The sequence below is a fragment of the Struthio camelus genome, chromosome 1, assembly GCF_040807025.1.
Source record: "Struthio camelus isolate bStrCam1 chromosome 1, bStrCam1.hap1, whole genome shotgun sequence".
In the NCBI taxonomy this organism is placed as follows: domain Eukaryota; kingdom Metazoa; phylum Chordata; class Aves; order Struthioniformes; family Struthionidae; genus Struthio; species Struthio camelus.
Genome location: NC_090942.1, coordinates 138,677,425 through 138,695,839, shown reverse-complemented (window position 1 = coordinate 138,695,839; position 18,415 = coordinate 138,677,425). Strand labels below are relative to the sequence as shown.

At 41.6% G+C, this 18,415-nt stretch overlaps 1 protein-coding gene across 5 annotated transcripts in view; it reads left to right on the top strand.

Annotated features, from left to right (window-relative positions):
- Positions 1 to 18,415, top strand: part of REPS2 (RALBP1 associated Eps domain containing 2) — a 107,700-nt gene that overhangs the window by 22,158 nt on the left and 67,127 nt on the right. For all 5 annotated transcript variants that reach the window (XR_011136284.1, XM_068919007.1, XM_068918999.1 and 2 more), the window contains exons 2-3: positions 14,933 to 15,056; positions 17,326 to 17,474. Coding sequence is in view for 4 of the 5 variants with exons in the window: in XM_068919007.1 (XP_068775108.1) it covers positions 14,933 to 15,056; positions 17,326 to 17,474 (273 nt within the window). In the remaining variant the exon portion in view is untranslated. The remainder of the gene's footprint in view (positions 1 to 14,932; positions 15,057 to 17,325; positions 17,475 to 18,415) is intronic.

Here is an 18,415-nt window from a genome sequence, read left to right as displayed (position 1 = left end):
TGTCGCGAACTCCTGCACGCGCAGCCGTGCTGAGAGCTGTAGAACAAGTTTTGTCCCTGCGGTGTTTTTTATGGAGTTATTTTCCTGGCCTGCCCTGTAAGTTGATTTTGGTGAAAAGCAGCAGCGGGTGGAACTTGGACAGAACCGTTCTTTTCCGGTGTATCCCTGCCGAGCTCAGGTACTTGAATGAAGGAACAAAGCAGAATAATTGCTTCTTATAGCAATTATTAGAGCAGATTGTAAAAAAAATAAAATAAAATAAAATAAGCATGCGACACAACAAGCTTTATAAAGAGAAACTGGAAGTTGTCTTCCTAAGGCAAATGCGGATTTATGGCCCTGTTTTAGGACATTGTCCAAACACGGGTCATGTTCTGTTCATGAGGTGTCCCATTTGATTTCAGTGGGATTTCTTGCTTAAAGGTTAACACTGGCTCGTGTACCTTGTGTGAAATGAGACCTACATCACATTTCATATCCTTATAAAACGTGCATCTGGAAACAAAAGGCGGGGTAAGAGCTTCCATGGCAAAATGTTATTTGTGAATGTGTAGTAGGAGGAGGCACGTATATGGGAATTATTTTTCAAACAGTTAAAAAATATTTTGTGTAGAAATCTATCAAAATGTTTCTTAAAGGTTGCTGGTGGTGGTAGTGAGGGTTCCCCCCACCAGAAGAAAACTGGTCAGGTTTTATTGGGCTTTTCCTCCCTGCTTTTCAGATAGTAGCATATGTCTCCTGCCGTGATTAGTGCCTTTGGAGATCTAAAAATCACTGTACGGTATCAGACACATTTTGCTCTCCATTTTACCAATCAGCAGTCCTTTATCTACCCCAACTTTGCTGGGTATGGGAAGTTGTCACAAGGATGTAGAAATTCAATGGAATTTGCATACCTATAGGAATTGTCAAAATAAACTTCAACGTAGCTTGAAAATCTCAGCCACTGGGTTGTTGCTCCCAGTAGTGTAAGTCCGTGCAGTTCCCTGTTGCAGTGCAGCAGACGCCCTGGTTAGAGGAAGGCTTGTTACAGGAATACTTTCAGCGTCCTTGGTGGAAAACTTGAAGGTCCAGAGCGCTTTTTGACTGTCTGTCTCACAAGCTCAAGTTATACTATCAGTGTCTGTGTCTAAAGACGGGAGGGAAAGGTTCAGCAGAGGTAGCAGAAGCAGTGATGTGTGCTGGATCATGCAGCCTCTGTGATAAATGAGAAATAGGCTGCACCAGTAGTGACTTCTGTCTTTCCGGTATGAACCTGCCTCAGCTGTTCCACACAAATTCACACAGTTCAGGTTGTTAGGAGAGGATGCTAGAAAATGTTTATACAGGATTTTACTTCAGAGTTACCTGGCTGTCAAAGAATTATGCCCGCTTCAGTTGAGAGCGACCCTCTTAATAACACATCAGTTAGTTTTAAATTGTACAAATCTTCACTCTGCCAGCAAGAAAGGAAGATTTGGAAAACAGACTTCATCATTTGCTCCCATGGGACTTTAGGACAGACATAATTTAAAGCACTCTGTGATTTTTTTTTTCCCCCTCTCCTTTTTGATGTACAGAATTTCATGTTATGAGTAGTTTCGGATAAAAAAAAGTGAGATAAGTTTTGCTAAATACTTTTTGCTAAGTCTTTAGACACATGTTGCTGAAAGTTAACGCTGGATGATAATCTCTTTGGGTGCTGCTATGGAAGATTTTGCAAAACAGTTAGGATTCTTAAACGATGTCCTGTTTGCTTTTGCAAATCATGATAATTGGATCCTACAATTATGTTAAGCAATAAAAAATTAGGAAAGAAAATTTAATGGAAATAAGCATAAGGGAGTTGCTGAACTGAATGTTTAAGCCCTCATCTGTATTGCCGTGGCCAAAGTTGAAAAAAAAAAAGGTGATAAAAGGTGAATGATACAAATTATATGTTACATATGACTACTATATAAGTGCTTTATCCTTAGTCTTCTATATTGGAACCAAGGCACACTGAAAAGAAATAGACCCAGCGGTATTAACTTTTTTGAGTTTTGTCTTGTAGAGAAGAGGGAGAGGACATCCTGTTTTAATACATGTGCCAGGCTTTCTTTAGTGGAATCACCAAACCTGCAGTTAATAACATTGGTGCTACATTTTTTTGGCCAGCACTGCAACCTATCAGTCACCAGTTGCATCACAGCATTTCAGTGGGGTCTGGGACTGTTTGCCAGCTCCTTGACCCAGGTGTGCAGGACGGGACACGCTCCAGGAGCACATCACTCTCTCTGAATCGTTGCCCGTGCCACCTGCCCTTGGAAGGAGCCCTGGCCGTGCCCCCAGGGCGTTCGGCAGGCGAGCGGGCTGATCCTGGGTGTAGCTGGTGCTCACAGGATTCACGTAGCAATCCAGAGTTCAGTGTGATTGCAGAAAATTCAAATTTCTGCTCAGTTTTGGGTGGCTGCCTGACCTTGTTTTTAAAAACTAGTCGTCTTCTCTGGGTAATTGCTGAAGATTATTACCTTACTTGTATTTTAAGGGATTTGTCCCAAAAGTCGTGGGAAAGCTGAATCGATCAAATGTTTGTGTTGAGCAGTCCTGAGCAATGCTTGTTTTAACCCTTTGCCTCAGAAAAAAAGGCAAAGCAATGCAATGTTTTAAGAAAAATAACCACAAAGCTGAAATAAATACAAACAAAATATCTTCTTCCTACTGTCCTAAAGCAGCACTAGATTTCACACCTGAAATATAAATAATGGTGTAGCTCCATGTTCAAGGCGTTACTGGTTTATTGTCCTGAATTTCTGTTTTTACATTTACAACAAAGAGAAGCTAATATCGTGCAAAGGGGAATACGTAGCCATTGACGAGTCTTTCCAGCAGTTAAGCAGTGAAAATCTGTTCAGATTTGGACAACTAATTTGTCTTATTACTTGGCCTTTGTGACAGGTTTGAAATGCCAGAGCAAACCAGTTTTGTAGGGCCTGAGTGTTTCCAAGTGAAGGGTTTTCCAGAGTTCTCCAGAAGTCCTCGCCTCCGTTTATTAGCCTCTAAAAAGAGAAGGTCTGTGGCTTGGTAGGTGCTTTCCTATACTGTGCTGCCCGGTGTCTTCTGAACTGCTGACGTAGTTGTAGGACTTCAGAACTGGGTCAACTGGAAAGAGAGGTGTCCTTTGACTTGCCAGCAAGGATTCTGTAGGAGTTTCTGGGAGGAAACTTGAAGGATAGATCATCACACGCAAACTCCAGTAGATACTTCCTTGTAACCCGTGATGCCACAACTGCTTATGAGCTGAAGGAGGTTGGCCAAAATGAAGTAAAATGCTGTCAATAACTGAGAGACGAATTTCGGATACTGCTTCTCCGAGTGGTCTCATTGCCTGCATCTGAGCTATCTTCACCTATGGCTTTTTAATTTCCTGGGCTACCTAGTTAGTTGAGATAAAATCCTATGTACTAGGCTTCAAACAGCAGAGGTTTGTGTTTATACAGAAGCTTTAAAGCCAAAAGATCCTAAATTTCTTCGTAGACTTTGTACCATAATGATTTAAGCTGTCACTGAAATGCAGAAATGTAAACTTGAGGTGCTTTTGCATAATCATTCTAGTCAGCCTGATGTGTCCCCAGTCTTTTGGCATCACATATTGATTTAATTCCACAAGCGTGCTGTGAGTTGAATTCTGCCCCGCGAGGCTCAGTATCTGGATCTGTTGCCTCAAGGCAGAGGGAATTCAAAGGGTATTGTTTGATTATGATGCAAGATTAAGGATTTATTTACAAGATTGTATTTACATATGAATCAGTTGAGGTGTGTGCGTATATGCATCACGACTGTGGTGGCTTCTGGAGTGGTAATGTTCCACCAAAAAGTAAAAGTGCACTTGTTGAGAAGAAAGGCTGTTCACTTTCCAAGATAAGTAAAGAAACGATTTGGCTTGGCTATGTGAAGATAACAGTAACAGTCCCGAGGTCTACTGTCAGGTGCTCTTGGTATCTTTTCAGCTCTGAAAAAAGAATAAATGGAACAGATTGTAAAGTTATTCTGGCATAACATCGAAGAATAAAACTTGAAATATTTTCTTGCTGAACTTGCAAAGAAATATGGAAATAATAAGGCAGCTGTTGTGGAGGCACCGAAAATATCCTGTGGTACTATCTACAGACAGTCATGCAGATCTCTTGGTTGTGACAATGAGTTAGAATAGCTGTGTTTTCCAGGATTCACCCAGGGTAACATGATGTACTATGACAGTACAAAGTCTTTAAACATTGTCATCAAGTGAGAAAATAAAGATTTAATTGACTAAGGCCATTGTTTGGGTATCCTTGGCTTGAGTTCATCAGTGAAAGTATCAAAAGACTTCTGATAGCGGTTAATTTCTATACATTTGAGAAGGAAATTTTCCACCTTTCTGTCCATTTTCCTCATTGCTGTTTGATTTTTAGATTTATGTAGGGAGTTTTCCACTGTTTTTCCATATGGGACAGAAGAGCCTCAGCATTTGAGGAGATATTTTGCTCGTCTATTCATAAACTGTTGTGGTTATGTTGATAGGAGATTGTCATCTCTCTGCTGGTAAGTTCAAAGCCTTTCAGTTTTTTCAGCTGTTGCAAGTTACTTTTTGTGTATTGGGTGAGATTTGGCTAGCTGCTTCATTGATGATGGGGAGATGTTTTAAAAGAATGAGTGTTAGTCATACTCAGGATTTCTATGATGCTATTCTAACATTAGAACAAAATGCTATTGTATTGCTGAACTTCGTAAGTTAGCATATCTATTGAAGGGTAAGTTACAACAAAGAATTCATGTTATGCTCTTTGGAGAGGAAGGTAAGTATTATCTAAAGAACACAAAATGAAGCAAGAAAAAATGAAATGGATTTTTCAATAATACACATTTGTATTGTAGGAGTAATACTCATGTCTGACCGCATTTTCACTTCTGCAAACAAAATTATTTGAAACAAATCAGCTGGTTTTTTCTGAAAAAAAAAAACCCTGACATCTCAAACTGTAGAGCATTACTGAGACTGAAATTTGACAAAAGGTAGGATAATGGTTGTTTGTGTGAATAACATAAACTGCAAGATTCAGTCAAATGTTATTGAGCAGGCTTGAGGAGTCGTGCATTATAAATGGCTTTATGCTCTATTATAAAACTTAAGTGTTTTCCTTTATTTTTACCTTAGGGTGTATGTTTTAATCCATATCCAATTGCAGCAATGGAGAGACCATTTTTTCTGTATTAGAAAAAGACTTGGACAGATTGCAGAAATTTTTCCCTAATAAGGTTTGATTGTTAAGACTGAGCTTCAAGTTGCGTTTAATTTCAGCTGTGTTTATATAAAGAGTGCTATGGGTGGATTTTTAAAAATAAGCATATTGAAATACATTGAAGTTCATAATAAATGCCATCATAAATAACAAATTCAAGTTGATAAATGAGTGTCATATTTTTAAATCGGTGAAAATGTAGGCTCAAGAAGAAAATATGCTAATGGAAATGCTGCTTATGCAAAATATCCCTTGAAATATTAACAACTTTGTTGCTGAAGTGGTCTGAAATGATAAAAACACAAAGTTATACTACCTTTCCCTAAAATCTGTCCTCATTAGTAATAACGTCGTCCCTTAATGTTCGTGCGATCATCCATTTTCATTACAGAACGGTATCAGTGCGGCTCCTTTGCAAAATGTGATATTTCCACTTGAACTAAACCGGAGTTCTCCATTCACTCTCACTACTAGTGAGAGTTATATACTATTTTCAGTTCAGCCTCCAGAAAATGAGTTTCACAAACTGATACATATTTCTGTTGGCCCAATGCCGGTCCTGGCCAAATTCCATTTTGGATAGTTACATGTAGCTTGCCTACATCAAGTTCCTCTTCCTCAGTTCCTCAGTTCCAACATCCTCAGTTCCTTGTGGGTATGGGGGCTTTGTATAATGTCTCTACTGAGTGAGTGAGAGCTGAAGGTTCTGGTTTCTCTTCTCTCATGTCCCACACCTTTTCTGTGTTATTCGCATAGATACGGTCTTGGAAGGAAAGAGTTGAGGAGGAAGATGAACATAAATCCTTGGAATGGCTCATACCTTTAAAGAAGTGTATTTATAATGTATAGAATATATAGCATTAAACATCTGTAAGGTGAGATCTATGAAACTGTCTCATGTTCATGAGAATGAAATGCTCTTGACGGTTACTTGCTTCAGAAGAAAGTCACATGAGCTCTGTGGAAGCTTCCTGCAGTCTACTTGTTTGGATTGGGGTGGCACGACAGCTTTGTATTTCTTATTTTCCTTGGGATATTATGCTTCGTTGATTCTACAATAAGATTTGAAAAGCAGATAAAATATACATAACCAAATACTGATTATTCTACAGATTTCTGTTGGATCTCAGGTCTTAACAGTGATTTTGGCAAGGCTATGCGTGCAGCATTTCACAGAATGACCTGATGAATATGTGCATTTCCCTATCGCGATGCTGAGAAGCTGATTGCCTACAAAGAATATGAAGCAATTCAGTGAATAAATAGAATCATACTTTTATAAAATTCTCTACTGAGAGTTAGTATCCTTATGAAGATTTTTTTTAAGTGCAGAGTAGATTATTTTCAGCCTTCTTATTTTGGGTTTCCCAGTCTAATAAAGTTAGTTAAAATTTCACTTATAATCTTATATAAGTTTATTTTGTAAACTGTATTTATTGACCGGGATAGATATTTATATTAATTCAATACAAACAGTGAGCATAAGACAGCTAGAACAATTTCAGATGATTGACTTTTTGTCATTGGCGTTCATTTGCCAAACAGGAAGAAGAAAAATGTAAGGAGGTTTTGAAAAATATTGCTTCATCTCTTTGTCCCTGCAGGCTTTTTGCACACTCGTAAAGGCATGCGTTTAGTGAAGGTGATGCTAGGTTTCTTTTAAAAAGGCAATATGGAATCAGAAAATGAACATAACTGCTTATGACCTAATTCTGTCGGCATGGCTATTGTGAAAATAATTTTGTATCCTTGGGCTTGTAGACTTTTCAGGTATTTCTCAGGAGTGGTGATTCCTAAGCCTCCCAGTAAGATTGACGTTAGATGACAACGTCCACCTTTTCAACGTTACATACAGATAAAGGAAAAAGGTTCATTAGTAGTTGTATATCAGAGACAAAAACCTAAACGTAGGAAGCTGGATTTCTTTTATGTACAGGTCAACACTTGTAAGCATTAGGTTATATAAGCAGCCTTTATTCACTGACAGAGTCTTTCTGGCCAACACTCCTCGCATATTTTCTTCTTGAGCCTACATTTTCACTGATTTAAAAGATATTTGAAGTCTTTCATTTCACAGTGCTGAGGTACATGTCCTGGTAGCTGCATAATTCAGATAAATATTTTTGTAACTTGCAGTATGCTGGTGTTGCCTGTTTTGCTCTTTGAAGAGAAGTATTGCATGGTTCGCATACTCTCTAGGCATCCGCTGCTGACTGCTATGAGAGTTAAGCAAGCATGTCTGTTCTGTGCCTGGGTTACCCGGTCGCAGGAACCTTTACTGACTGCATGCAGGTTTTTCACCTCTGCTCAGGAGTGGACTTTTTCTAGAGTATATCGAATATTATTTCTGTTGTTGTCCGAAAATATGAGACTTAGAGGATTGTTTGAAAATGTTTTTAGCAGTTGTTTCTTGTGATTCTGCCTGTAGTCGCGTGCGCATGAATGGGGGCTGAATCGCAGACTTTGCGGTTCTCGGTGTTGGCACGCAACGTGCTGCTTGGAACTGCCTGAGAAGTGTTTTGCCCCTTCCCTCCAAAAGTGCAGAGGTGAAATGGTCTGTGTAGCACCTGTGCATGCAGGTGTGGACGGTTCTGGGCCACGCCGGTAAGAGGTAGCGTGGAAAAATTCTGGAGTTGCTTTCAGCAGGTTTTGCGTAGCAGATGTGGTTGCTTTCCCCTGCTTTTAGCACTGTGTTAGCTAGAGCTGTTAAACGTTACTAACTTACCAGCATCTGGCCCCGCTGCTTATATTGCAAAACTATGATCATGCAAAGCTTAGTCAGTGAGAACACTTTGTACTTAGGTCTTTAAAAATGCACTGTGTACGTGTTATCTTGTGTCCCGTCAAGTAAACCACTTTCTACTCTGACTGAAAATTCCTTTGTTTTAGGTGTCGGGGCCCTGTTTGCTCAGAATAGCTAGTTTTTTAGTAAGTACCTCAGGTTATGTTTTAAAACAGTCTAAAATAGACAAAGCATCTGTTTTTAGAAGACAGGATGACAGAGTAAAATATATAGTTAGAGAAATGCCACTGAGACGAAGGAGCAAAACTAGCAAACTAATGCATAACAGAGCGTCTTCCTCTGTGCAGCTTGATTCCTAACGGCTCCAGTATGTTCCTGCTCCATCCCTCCCTGGCAGTAAGGTCTCCTTCTGCATCCAGGATGTGTTGCTTCTTACTTCGCTTTAAATAATGAAGAGAGATGTAGCCCCAGGCTCCAGGAACTGTTACAGATATTTGAACAATGATCCCTGCAGAAAGAAATACCCATTTAAAAATGTAGCAGAGCATGGCTGTAACAAGCAGATCAAAGAATCTATCAACACAAATTAAAAACAAAAATGCAAAGTGGGTCAGATGCATGATACAGTTTTGAGATAAGCTGTTGATAAGCTACCCCTGCAAATACATGCCTTTGAAACAGTTACATTAGGATGGTTGATTTAGAAAGGAGTATTTGGTTATTCAGCAGTTTGGTTTTGAGCTGTGTTGTCACTACTGTTCTTCCATCAGGGCATTTCTTGAAGTGTGTCTAGCGTTATTGTAGTCCTGGGCAGAAGCTATTTAACACCTTCCATAAAACGCAGAGGCAACTGATAAACTGGAGAATCTTTTTACCTAGTTTTATTACGAACAAGGACGAGTACTAAGAATTGTCCTTTCTAAGGTGGGCTGAGACGAAAGGTGCAGCTAGAAGATATCCTTTGACCCAGGAGCCAGTGTTTTCCATTTTCTTAGTTTTTCAGAATGACTTGAATAGGCATTCAGCTTATATACGTTCCTATGTGGTCTTGTCTCAAATGCTCACAAAGGTTTGCGCTCCTTTGGCCTCGGTTTACCTACAGATGACGGGCAGTGATAATCTTCATGGCAGATACTGACAAATGAGCAGAACAGACAAAAACCGTATGCCAGATGGATACGGAGGATGACATAGCAGAGTTAATGGTTGTGTAAAAAAAAAAAAAGCAAATATCCCAGCTCTACCTTTGCCTTGCAGGTGAAAACCTTTCTCGTAAGGCTGGAGGATGGTCATCTTCAGCCTGTCCATCTACTCTAATGCTATTGAATAGTTGTTTCTGATTTCACCCCTTCTGTACTTATAGAAAACGGCCTTCAGCTCTAGGCTTACGTTCGGATTCTGAAGCTTAGCTCTTGCAATTTGAATGAGACCTGCCCAGGGTGTTTGAGAGGTCAGTGGTCTTGGAGACTGCAGTGGAAACTTTTTGGAGAGCATAGGGGAGAGCTGGAACTGTGTCAGATTGTGCTGGGAAAAGCTGCTCCATGTGGGATGTCTTCAAGGAGCAATTACAAAAATAACACTTGCTGTCAGCCGATAGAGCAGAGCAGTGAGTGGATAATAAATACAAAAATCTGCTTTTTGTTCCAGCATCTCAAGATGCAAAGCTGTTCTATTAGTACTTTGCATGGAGAAGAGTAATTTAAAACAGCTATTCTTCCAAACAGCTCAGAGGCCCTGGTAATACCATAGCTACGTTTTAATTTCTAATGTTGATAAGTCAGAGGTCTCTTTAAACAAAAAAAAAAAGTTATGCATTTTTACAAGCATAGAAAAAATTCTGGGCCATCACAAGGGTATGCACACATGTAAATCTTTCTCACCATCTTTCATGGCTGCACGATAGGAAAGATGGTGTGATTCTTGTACAGAACATGTGTTTTAAGGCTATCTGTTGAAATTCCAATGAATTTGAAGGCATTGTTCCAGGACTGATTTAGAACTAAAAAGAGATGAGACATTACAGCGTTCCATACTTCTCCGAGTAATGTTGTTTTCACATGTTGTTTGAAATGAACTGTTGTTTTCTTAATTGGCAAGTGACCTGTGAATCTGTTCCATGCGGGCTGTTACACCTTGCAGAAATTTAAGCTCAGTTGCAGTCTATTCAGCATCATATTCTCGTCTCCCAAACCACTGAGTAGGTCTCTCTGACTAATGTTTAGAATCCTGAGGTCAGATTTGGCAAGCAAAAGCAGTAACCTGCCACTATGAAAAACTATTCCCAGCATGTTCTTCATTAAACTTTTGCTCCATGTTCAGCTATCACTGATGGCTTATGGCTTGCTGCTGAAGAATTAAAAAAAAAAATTTGCAATGAAAATTGATTGTCAATAGTTCTATCTTAAAACCCCTTGCAGTATCAGGATGTGCAGTTTGTTTTGTTTTACATGCTTATCTGTATAGTGCATGAATAGAAAATACCAGCTGTTTGCTTGCTTGCTTGCTGAAAACTGTGTAACCTGAACTGACAACAGGAAGGGATAGAAAGATCTTGTTTTCAAACCTCAGTTGAATGAAAGCATAATTGATGTTTCCCCTGTCTTTCAGGGGATATTTTCATATAGCTTAGTTCCAAAGTGCTCTCTGTTTTATGAGCTGGAGAGTCTAGTTTCAGCTTGAAAAATATCACATTGCGTTCATTTACAATGCGTTTAATTCAGATATATCTTAAAGACTCTTAACAGTATATTGCACAAACCACTGTAACTTCAGCAATGCTTATCCATAAATATAATCTGCCCATCAAGAGACTTATGCGCACCGACCCTGCAAAGGATAAAACCAGCAAATAAAAAAATGTATTATTCAATTTAAGCTGCTCTGGGAATTTAAGCAGGCAGCATATTGTGAAGAATTAATTGTGAATGAAGCCTGATCCGCCACCTACCTCTGTTGCTGGCGAGAGAGGTTTCTCCAGCTAGCAGGTCTAAGCACGACCCTGATATAGGTAGTAGGAACTGCTCTCTGAAAGGGAACCTGGGTTGCCTCCCCCTTAACTGTACTGCAAACCTAGTAAGAATAAATGCTTATGCCTGCAATTAATCTATGTGAATACCTCCTATTAATCATGTAATAAATTTGGCTGCTGTATCTGCTTGCATCTGTTGCTCTAGGCCATTAGCAAGAGATCAGGATTTCGTTTGTTCACTTTATAATTGCAAAAATGACACGGAGGAGATTGTGCCTAGAAATATTTCTCTGTTGTTACCACTAAAGAGCAAAATTACAAAAAGACAGTTTCAGAATGATTATTTATAAGGGTGCTTGAGAAACAGCACAGTATTTTTGAGAAGGTGTAGCCTTTACACAATTTTTAGTCTGCTTTATCGGAATTAAATGCTTATGTTACCATATCAGGGGCAAGCAGAGCATTTGTGGCGTTCAGTGGCCTTAATATTTCAAAGTGTAGAAATATATATCCAAAATCAACTCTTAGTTACTTTTCAAAAAGTAATAATTCGATAGCAGAAGCAAGATCGTAGCATTACAAAGCCCTGTGTTAGTCCCAGTTTCTCCATGTTCTCTTCCTTGCAGCTGGTGAGAGAAGACATAGCTTGTGCTAACACCACTGTTTTGTGCCAACAGGCATAGGATGGCAGGGCAGGAAAGAAATCCCGCTGGAGAAAAATCCCTCCAGGAAGCCTCTGGCCAGCTGTGCCTGCTCTTGCACAAGGGATTCTGCTCACTCTTTTGCACCACAGCAGCTGTAGTCACCTCTGCCCTTCCCAAGTCACAGGAGATGTAAGTGCTCCCACCCTTGTCACGCTGGCCTAAGGGTGCAGGCAGGGCGAGTCGTGGATCCGCAGGTATCCTGTGCTTGTGCCGGCTGCGTTGCCAGCAGCAGTCCCGTACTCAGCGCTAGCCTCTGTTTAAAGGACTGCAGTCCCAGATAAGAGCAATTGTGCATCGCAGTTCGGTTTTGAAGCGGCCGTGGCCTAGGTTTCAGAGGCAGACCTTGCTGCTGGCAATGATTGTAGCTGAATGTAAAAAAAGAAGAAAACACTGCCTTCTGGGCAACGATGCTACCTCATTAGATGAATTTGCGCAGACTCAAGCAGTGATTGATGGACCACCTTCTCCAGACACAGGGACTGGGACTTAATTTTATCCTTACTTTACTACTTCTACCCCATAAACACCAGTGCTGTGTACGGAGATTGAATTTCAGTTACTGATACTTGCCTGTGGCCCGTTAGCATGCAGACCCTGGGTAAGTTAATCCGCCTTTTTTAGCCAAGCGAGACCGAGAACGTGCGTTAGTGGTGATGCATGTAGCTGAAAGGCCATGAGTAAGAATTATCCACGTCATGTACCTATTGTAAGAGAAAATTGCTATCTTGGAGAGTAGGCAGAGGAAGGGTCATTCTGAGCGTTTTGTAAATTAGGTAGCTGAGACACTTGTCCAGTTGTGCTGTAATGACCTGGGACGTGTGTTTGTGCAAACCTTGCCACAACTACAGTGACTGGCTTCCCTGATTTGCTGGATCTGTAGTTCCCCTCACCCTCTGCCCATGGCAGACAACTTCCAAACTGAGAGCAAAGGAGCGTGGCTGCTGTGGCTTTCTGTGAGCTGTCTGCGTCTGCAGCTGCTTTGCCCCAGGGCTCTTGTCAGAGGGGCGCTGGATGTTGCACCTGCAATTCGCAGAAAGCCTCAGGCCTGTCAGTTCTTGTGTATCTGCTGCTCCAGAGCTGGGCTGCGACCTCTGTCCTCAGCTCCTTTGGTACCTGGCGTGCTTTAGTGATGCCGTGCTGTGTGCTCCTGGCTGAGCTGCGCTGGCTGATGCTGGGTGGAGCTGGTGTGCTTCGTGCCGCTGGGGAAGGCAGAGCTAGGGACAGCTGGCAGGTCGGGCAGTCGGTGGGGGGAGACCATGCAGGAATTGGAGATGTGTGCACCTGAATGAGGAAATTAAGGGCTCGTCTAGAGGCAAAGGGGAGGGCAGGGGAAGGGAGCATGTACCTGCTTGGGAATTCAGGAGCCACGATGTTGATGCACAGCTGTCCCAAAACTGTGCCAATGCCCCCGGACCTGCTGTCTCCCCTAGTGCTGCCCCTGCCTTACGCCATGGGCAGGCCGTCCGCCAGGCACTCCTCCCTCAGCGGAGAGATGCTCCAGCCTTGGGGCGCTGAGACCCGGCTTCGCACCCTGCCAAGAGGTCCCAGCAGTCCGGCTGTGGGATTATCCACCGGCTCAGCGGGGCTCCGGGCTGGGCAGCATCGCTTCCTGCAGCGCTGGGGAGCCCAGGGCAGGGATGAGAAGGGAGAGGGGCGCCCGGTGTCGTGTGTGTGGCCCAGGTCCTCCTGCCATGCTTTGCTCCTTCCCGTGCCTCGCCGGTCGGAGCGGAGCGCGGGTCGTCGCTGTCGGAGGCTGGGAGGTTGCCCCCAGCACAATTCCTCTCCATCTGCTGCTTCCTCCTCGCGACTCTCCCGTTTTGAATCACACTTCTGCTCCGTCCCTCTCAAGTGCGTGCCAAGTGTCTGGGGTTCCCACCGGAAAACAGAAGAAGTAGTAGGGCTATCTACAAAAAGAAAATAAAAAATCAGAGTGACATCAGAGAAAAGATATGTAGAGGAGAGGGAATGGCAAATTCCACTGCTTAAGTGAGCCTCTGTAAGAGCACAGCTTCAGTCTCCCTTTTCATCGAGCAGTAAGAGAAAAGAAAGCTGCCTGATACATCTTGTGATCAAGGAATTAAGCCATGCATCTCGGAAACTAGCAGGAAGAGGCGAAAGCCAGCGCTCATTCAGTCAAAGCAGCAGCTAACATCCAAAGAAGAAAACATTCACTTGAAGATAATTTTCCCTGATTATTAAAAATTACTGTTCCAGGGCTTCCAGTTCTCAGTAATTGTTGCATGTTACGTTCTGCCGTAGCAAATGTAATAAATTAGAACAAATTGGTCATTCATTTGTGTTCTTTGTTTATATACAGCAAATGTGAATAATCTCCTTCACGCAGCTGTAGATTGGGAGTACTGACACTTGTACCGCTGGCAGGGTTTTCCGGAGAGCAGAACTCGCCCATGAAGAAACAGCACAGCTCTGGTGTCATTCAGCACACAGGCACTAAAACCTCAGCAGTTAGCAGGCATTGCTAATCTATGGGTGTTTTTAGAAAAACAGTTTGAGGCTCCCATCTTCATCTGAGGGCAACGCAGTTCTGTTCTGACCTGCGAGCATGACTGAAGTTTGTTTGTGAGCATCTCACAGCTCCAGGCGTGGGAGAGTTAGCATCTGGGTTTCAAACCTGCTGATAGATTTGGATTATTTGGCTGTTGTCTCCATGTGTGAAACTGGAATAGTTTCCTTTGCAGAGGAGGTGGTTGAGGTCTAATTAAGGATATATAGAAACAGGGTGGGGGAAACTAAGCTTCTCTGCTGAGACCATGTTAATTTTTCACGAGGAAAAGTGTTTTGCTGAAGTAGTGTATTGGGGTATTTCTGGTATAACATTTATATTCTAATTACAGTAATTGTCTGAACTCTTGTTGTAAGGGCTAATAGTGAGTAAGATTTTCAAGGGCTCCCACAGCTTTTACAATGGAAGCATTTTATGGGACTGCGTGCTTACAGTGGTCATTTCACCTGCCACTAAAATTCAACCACCTGTGGTACAAAAACACATAAACTGTTTTAGAATAGCAATGTCACACAGTAATGCTTCTGAAAAGGGTAATAAACAACTGCTTGTCTCTGATACAAGGGCAATGTGATCAGACAGCAATGTCCTGATTTAAAACAATTGCAGTTAACAGGGAACTTCAAATACAACAAGCCTTCTGCAATTTTGAAGACTCTTTTTCTTTACTTGTTTACTTAGCGCTGCTTACGTTCCCTTACGTTTGCATTTGGTGAAATGCATTTTACCAAAAATATCTCTCTCTTCTCTTAGATTACAGAAGTTTGTGGAGCCAAGCGTGTGGGTTATTTTGGTCCTGCTCAATTTTATATTGCTTTGAAGTTAATTGCGGCAGCACAGTCAGGGTTTCCAGTACGGATTGAGAGCATTAAGAATGGTAAGTAGCAAATTTTGCTTGCAAAGCTGTGCACTTGCTTCTTCCTTTCTTTAATGCTTCCAAGCCATCTATTGTGGTCAACTTTTCTTCTAACTTGTCTGTGAAGCTGAACTGTATTTTGGGGAATGGAGAAGAGCCAGTAGGTAATGTTACATTCTCTAAGTGACTGATATCTAAGTGATTGAAAATTACAGTGAATTACATGTATGGGAAAGTGACATTACACCCCCCTCTATAAAAAGCATTACCAAAGAAATGGGGTGAAAGACAGCTGCTCAATGTTATGGATCCATTTCTTTGTCACCTTCAGCCTCTAATCTTAAAAGCTGTCCAAAGCTGGGGCTGATGGCTCTTTCTGGATGGAAGCGATGTTGCTGGGGTCATGGGGAGCTCAGGGGTCTCTCTCTGCCAGGTAGCTTGCAACACTGACCTGTTTTAGCAGATAATTCTATTGAAATAAATGAATTATGGTGGCAAATTCGTAATGCTTTGTATTGGTATATACGAAAACACGTCAGATGTAATTTAAAACATCTTTTTTTCTTCACAAAGAATTGACAGTAATATTAAACGTGCCATCTTGATGGAGGAAAATACTTCATAAAATAGGTTATCAGTCTCTAGTAGTGAAGTGAGAAAGCAGGTGCCTTTAAGCTGTGAAACCTTGGTAGTGAGTAAATGGCAGGAGCTAGATAACTCTTGCCGTGGTGATCCATGCTCTGCCTCAGCAGTGCTCGGATTTCAAAACGGATGGTTTTCCAGTTGTGATTCAACCTGGACAGGTTGGGACCCTTAGCTCCCATATCACAGGCAAATACTTGAAGCATCACGTGAGGATATGCTGTGGGCTACCCTGTTTGCCAGTATCGCAAAGGACCATGAGATCAGAGAGAAGGCAGGAAAGGGAGGACCTCGCTGTGGCCCTTGTGATCAGGGCAGTGTTTGGTGGGTCGCTGCCCACAGCACGGTTTCTGCTCTGCTGTCCCTGCTAAGGGTGGTCAAATGTAAAATTCATGTACGTTTTAAGGAGCAGGGAGTGGATACCCAGGTCTGCCCCTTCCCAACTGAAAGCTGGGCTTTTATGCAGGTGGCACATGCAGACCTGCGTTAGTTAAGCTCCTTGTCCAAGCTCCGGCACTTTCGGAGCTCCCTGTGAAGTGGAAGTGCTCTGATGTGGATACCAGAGGATGGTGAGTAGCCAGCAGGGGAGTTTAAACCATGGGGAAAAACAGGAAGCCTGGATTTGTCTGTCGTAGTTTTCCTTACAAACAACTTGTTTTCTCTCTCTTGTGCGTTGGGTTTCTTCTTAGAGGTGCCATTGTTAATTTGAGAAGAAACAAACTACTCTAGAAATCTGAATTAAGTGAGTGAATTTACTGTGTATGTTTTTCAAGTGCAGCATCTCCAAATAACGCATGAATTTGAGTGAACAAGGGTACTTCGAGTTCTTGTGTTGATATCCTCCTTACTGAATGTTACTGAAGTGCTTCCAGTGCTAATTACGTTTTCTCTTGAAATATATTAGTGCTTTTAGAGTGGGATGAGTGACACGCAGCAGACTCAAATTGATTTCTTTTTCTTTCCATTAGTAGTTGTAGGTGTAGATGGTTAGAGGGGTGATGTAGGGCTTTGCTTGATTTCGGAGCCTGTGTTGTATTAATTTGTTGCATTGGTCTTATAGGGTGACTGTGCACAAAAATAAGGGTTTCTAATAATATGATATTTTCTCAAAATAATCCTGAATTGTCTTTAAGATGCATTTGCTTAGAAGCGTCACTCTTTTTTGCTCTGCAGAGCAGAGGCAAAATGTATTCTTTTGGCACCATAGACTCATCAGGCCTCAAAATGGTCTCTGAACCCTAGCATTTTTAATTTTTTCCTTTTATGATGGCTGTGCTGCGAATACGGTGAGCCTGACCTAGTGAATTCATTAGTCCCACAGTTTCTGTGGGAAACTATTCTTTTCATTTTAGACAACGTTTCCAAGACAGGAAATGAGTTTGTCTCTTGCTTTAATAATGCAGACAAGGCTTATTTCTTTCTCTTTGCCTTCAGAAAAGATGTATAAAACTAGCGAATACAGCTTTGCATAGCATGCACATTTTTTTCCTCTTAGGACATAAAATAATCACAGGAGTTCCACAGTTACACGTATTACAAAATATAACTAACTACTCTTCACTCTTCCATTGGTTTTGTGATACGATACTGCTTCAAAGACTCTTAATATACCATAGACTCAACTGAATTTTTCTCTCTTTTAATGAAGAATTGCCTCTGCCGCGGTTTATGGCGCTGAAAAATGACAGTGAAATACGTTATGGGAATCCAGCAGAGCTCCATGGAGTTAAGTTTCAGGTTCCACATGCAACTTTGGAAAAAAATTCCTACAAAAGAACAGATGAAGGGGACAAACAGGTAACCGGCCTGTCTCCTTCAGGCCAATATATCATTATGTATACTCCCTTTGGGTCCAGTCCTGTAAATGATTACACTCACATGGGCTTGTTCAGTTTTACAGTGCTATACTCAAGATGAACCCCCTACTTGCAAATAATATCCGTTACGGCAGTGCCTTTTATCCCTGAAGGGAACTTCTTTATATGAACTTGTATAAAATTATCAGCCTTATAATATTCTGTAGAAGTTCTTTCACTGCTGTCCTCCTACTTATTTCTAGCGCTATTTCTTGGAGAAGGCAGGGGGAGGAGGAGCAAATAGAAATCCGTCTGTTAAAGGGGGGAGATAAATAGGAAAGCAAATAATGTCTCATGGTAAGTGTAATCTTTAGTGGCTACAGAAATACTCAATTGGGAGAGAGGTGTTTGAAAGAGGGAAAGCCCGTCATGAGCCACTATTTCTGGGTGGAATAAGGCTACCATGTTTTTTTCCTTGTAGTCTCTCCCAGGCATAACAGCAGAGTAGCCTAGAAGAAATCTGCTTTTCTTTTGTCCTCGGTGAAACATCCTGCCAGTTTCTGCTGTTCCAAATTACTGTTTGAATAACGCTGTCAAAATGAGATTTCTGTTACTTGTATTTAGGAGAGTTGAGAGTGCTTGCTCAAATGTGAGGGACTTCACAGAGCAAGCATTATTTGCATAATTTTTTTTCCCTAGGCCTGACGCCTTCTCTTCTGGTCCTGTATCAGGTCATGTTACAAATGCCTTGTAGAAGACACTTTATTTTTCTGTAATGTGTGCATGCATTCATGACACTGCGTCAGTGTGTGTTAACCTCATTCCCAGCCGGAGGTTAACCAACAGTAATGAGCTGGTGACAAGATGCAGAAAGGAAGAATAAGGAAGAAGATAAGGATAAGGAAGAAGAGCATGGACATCTCTCTGTCTGTGTGTATTGAC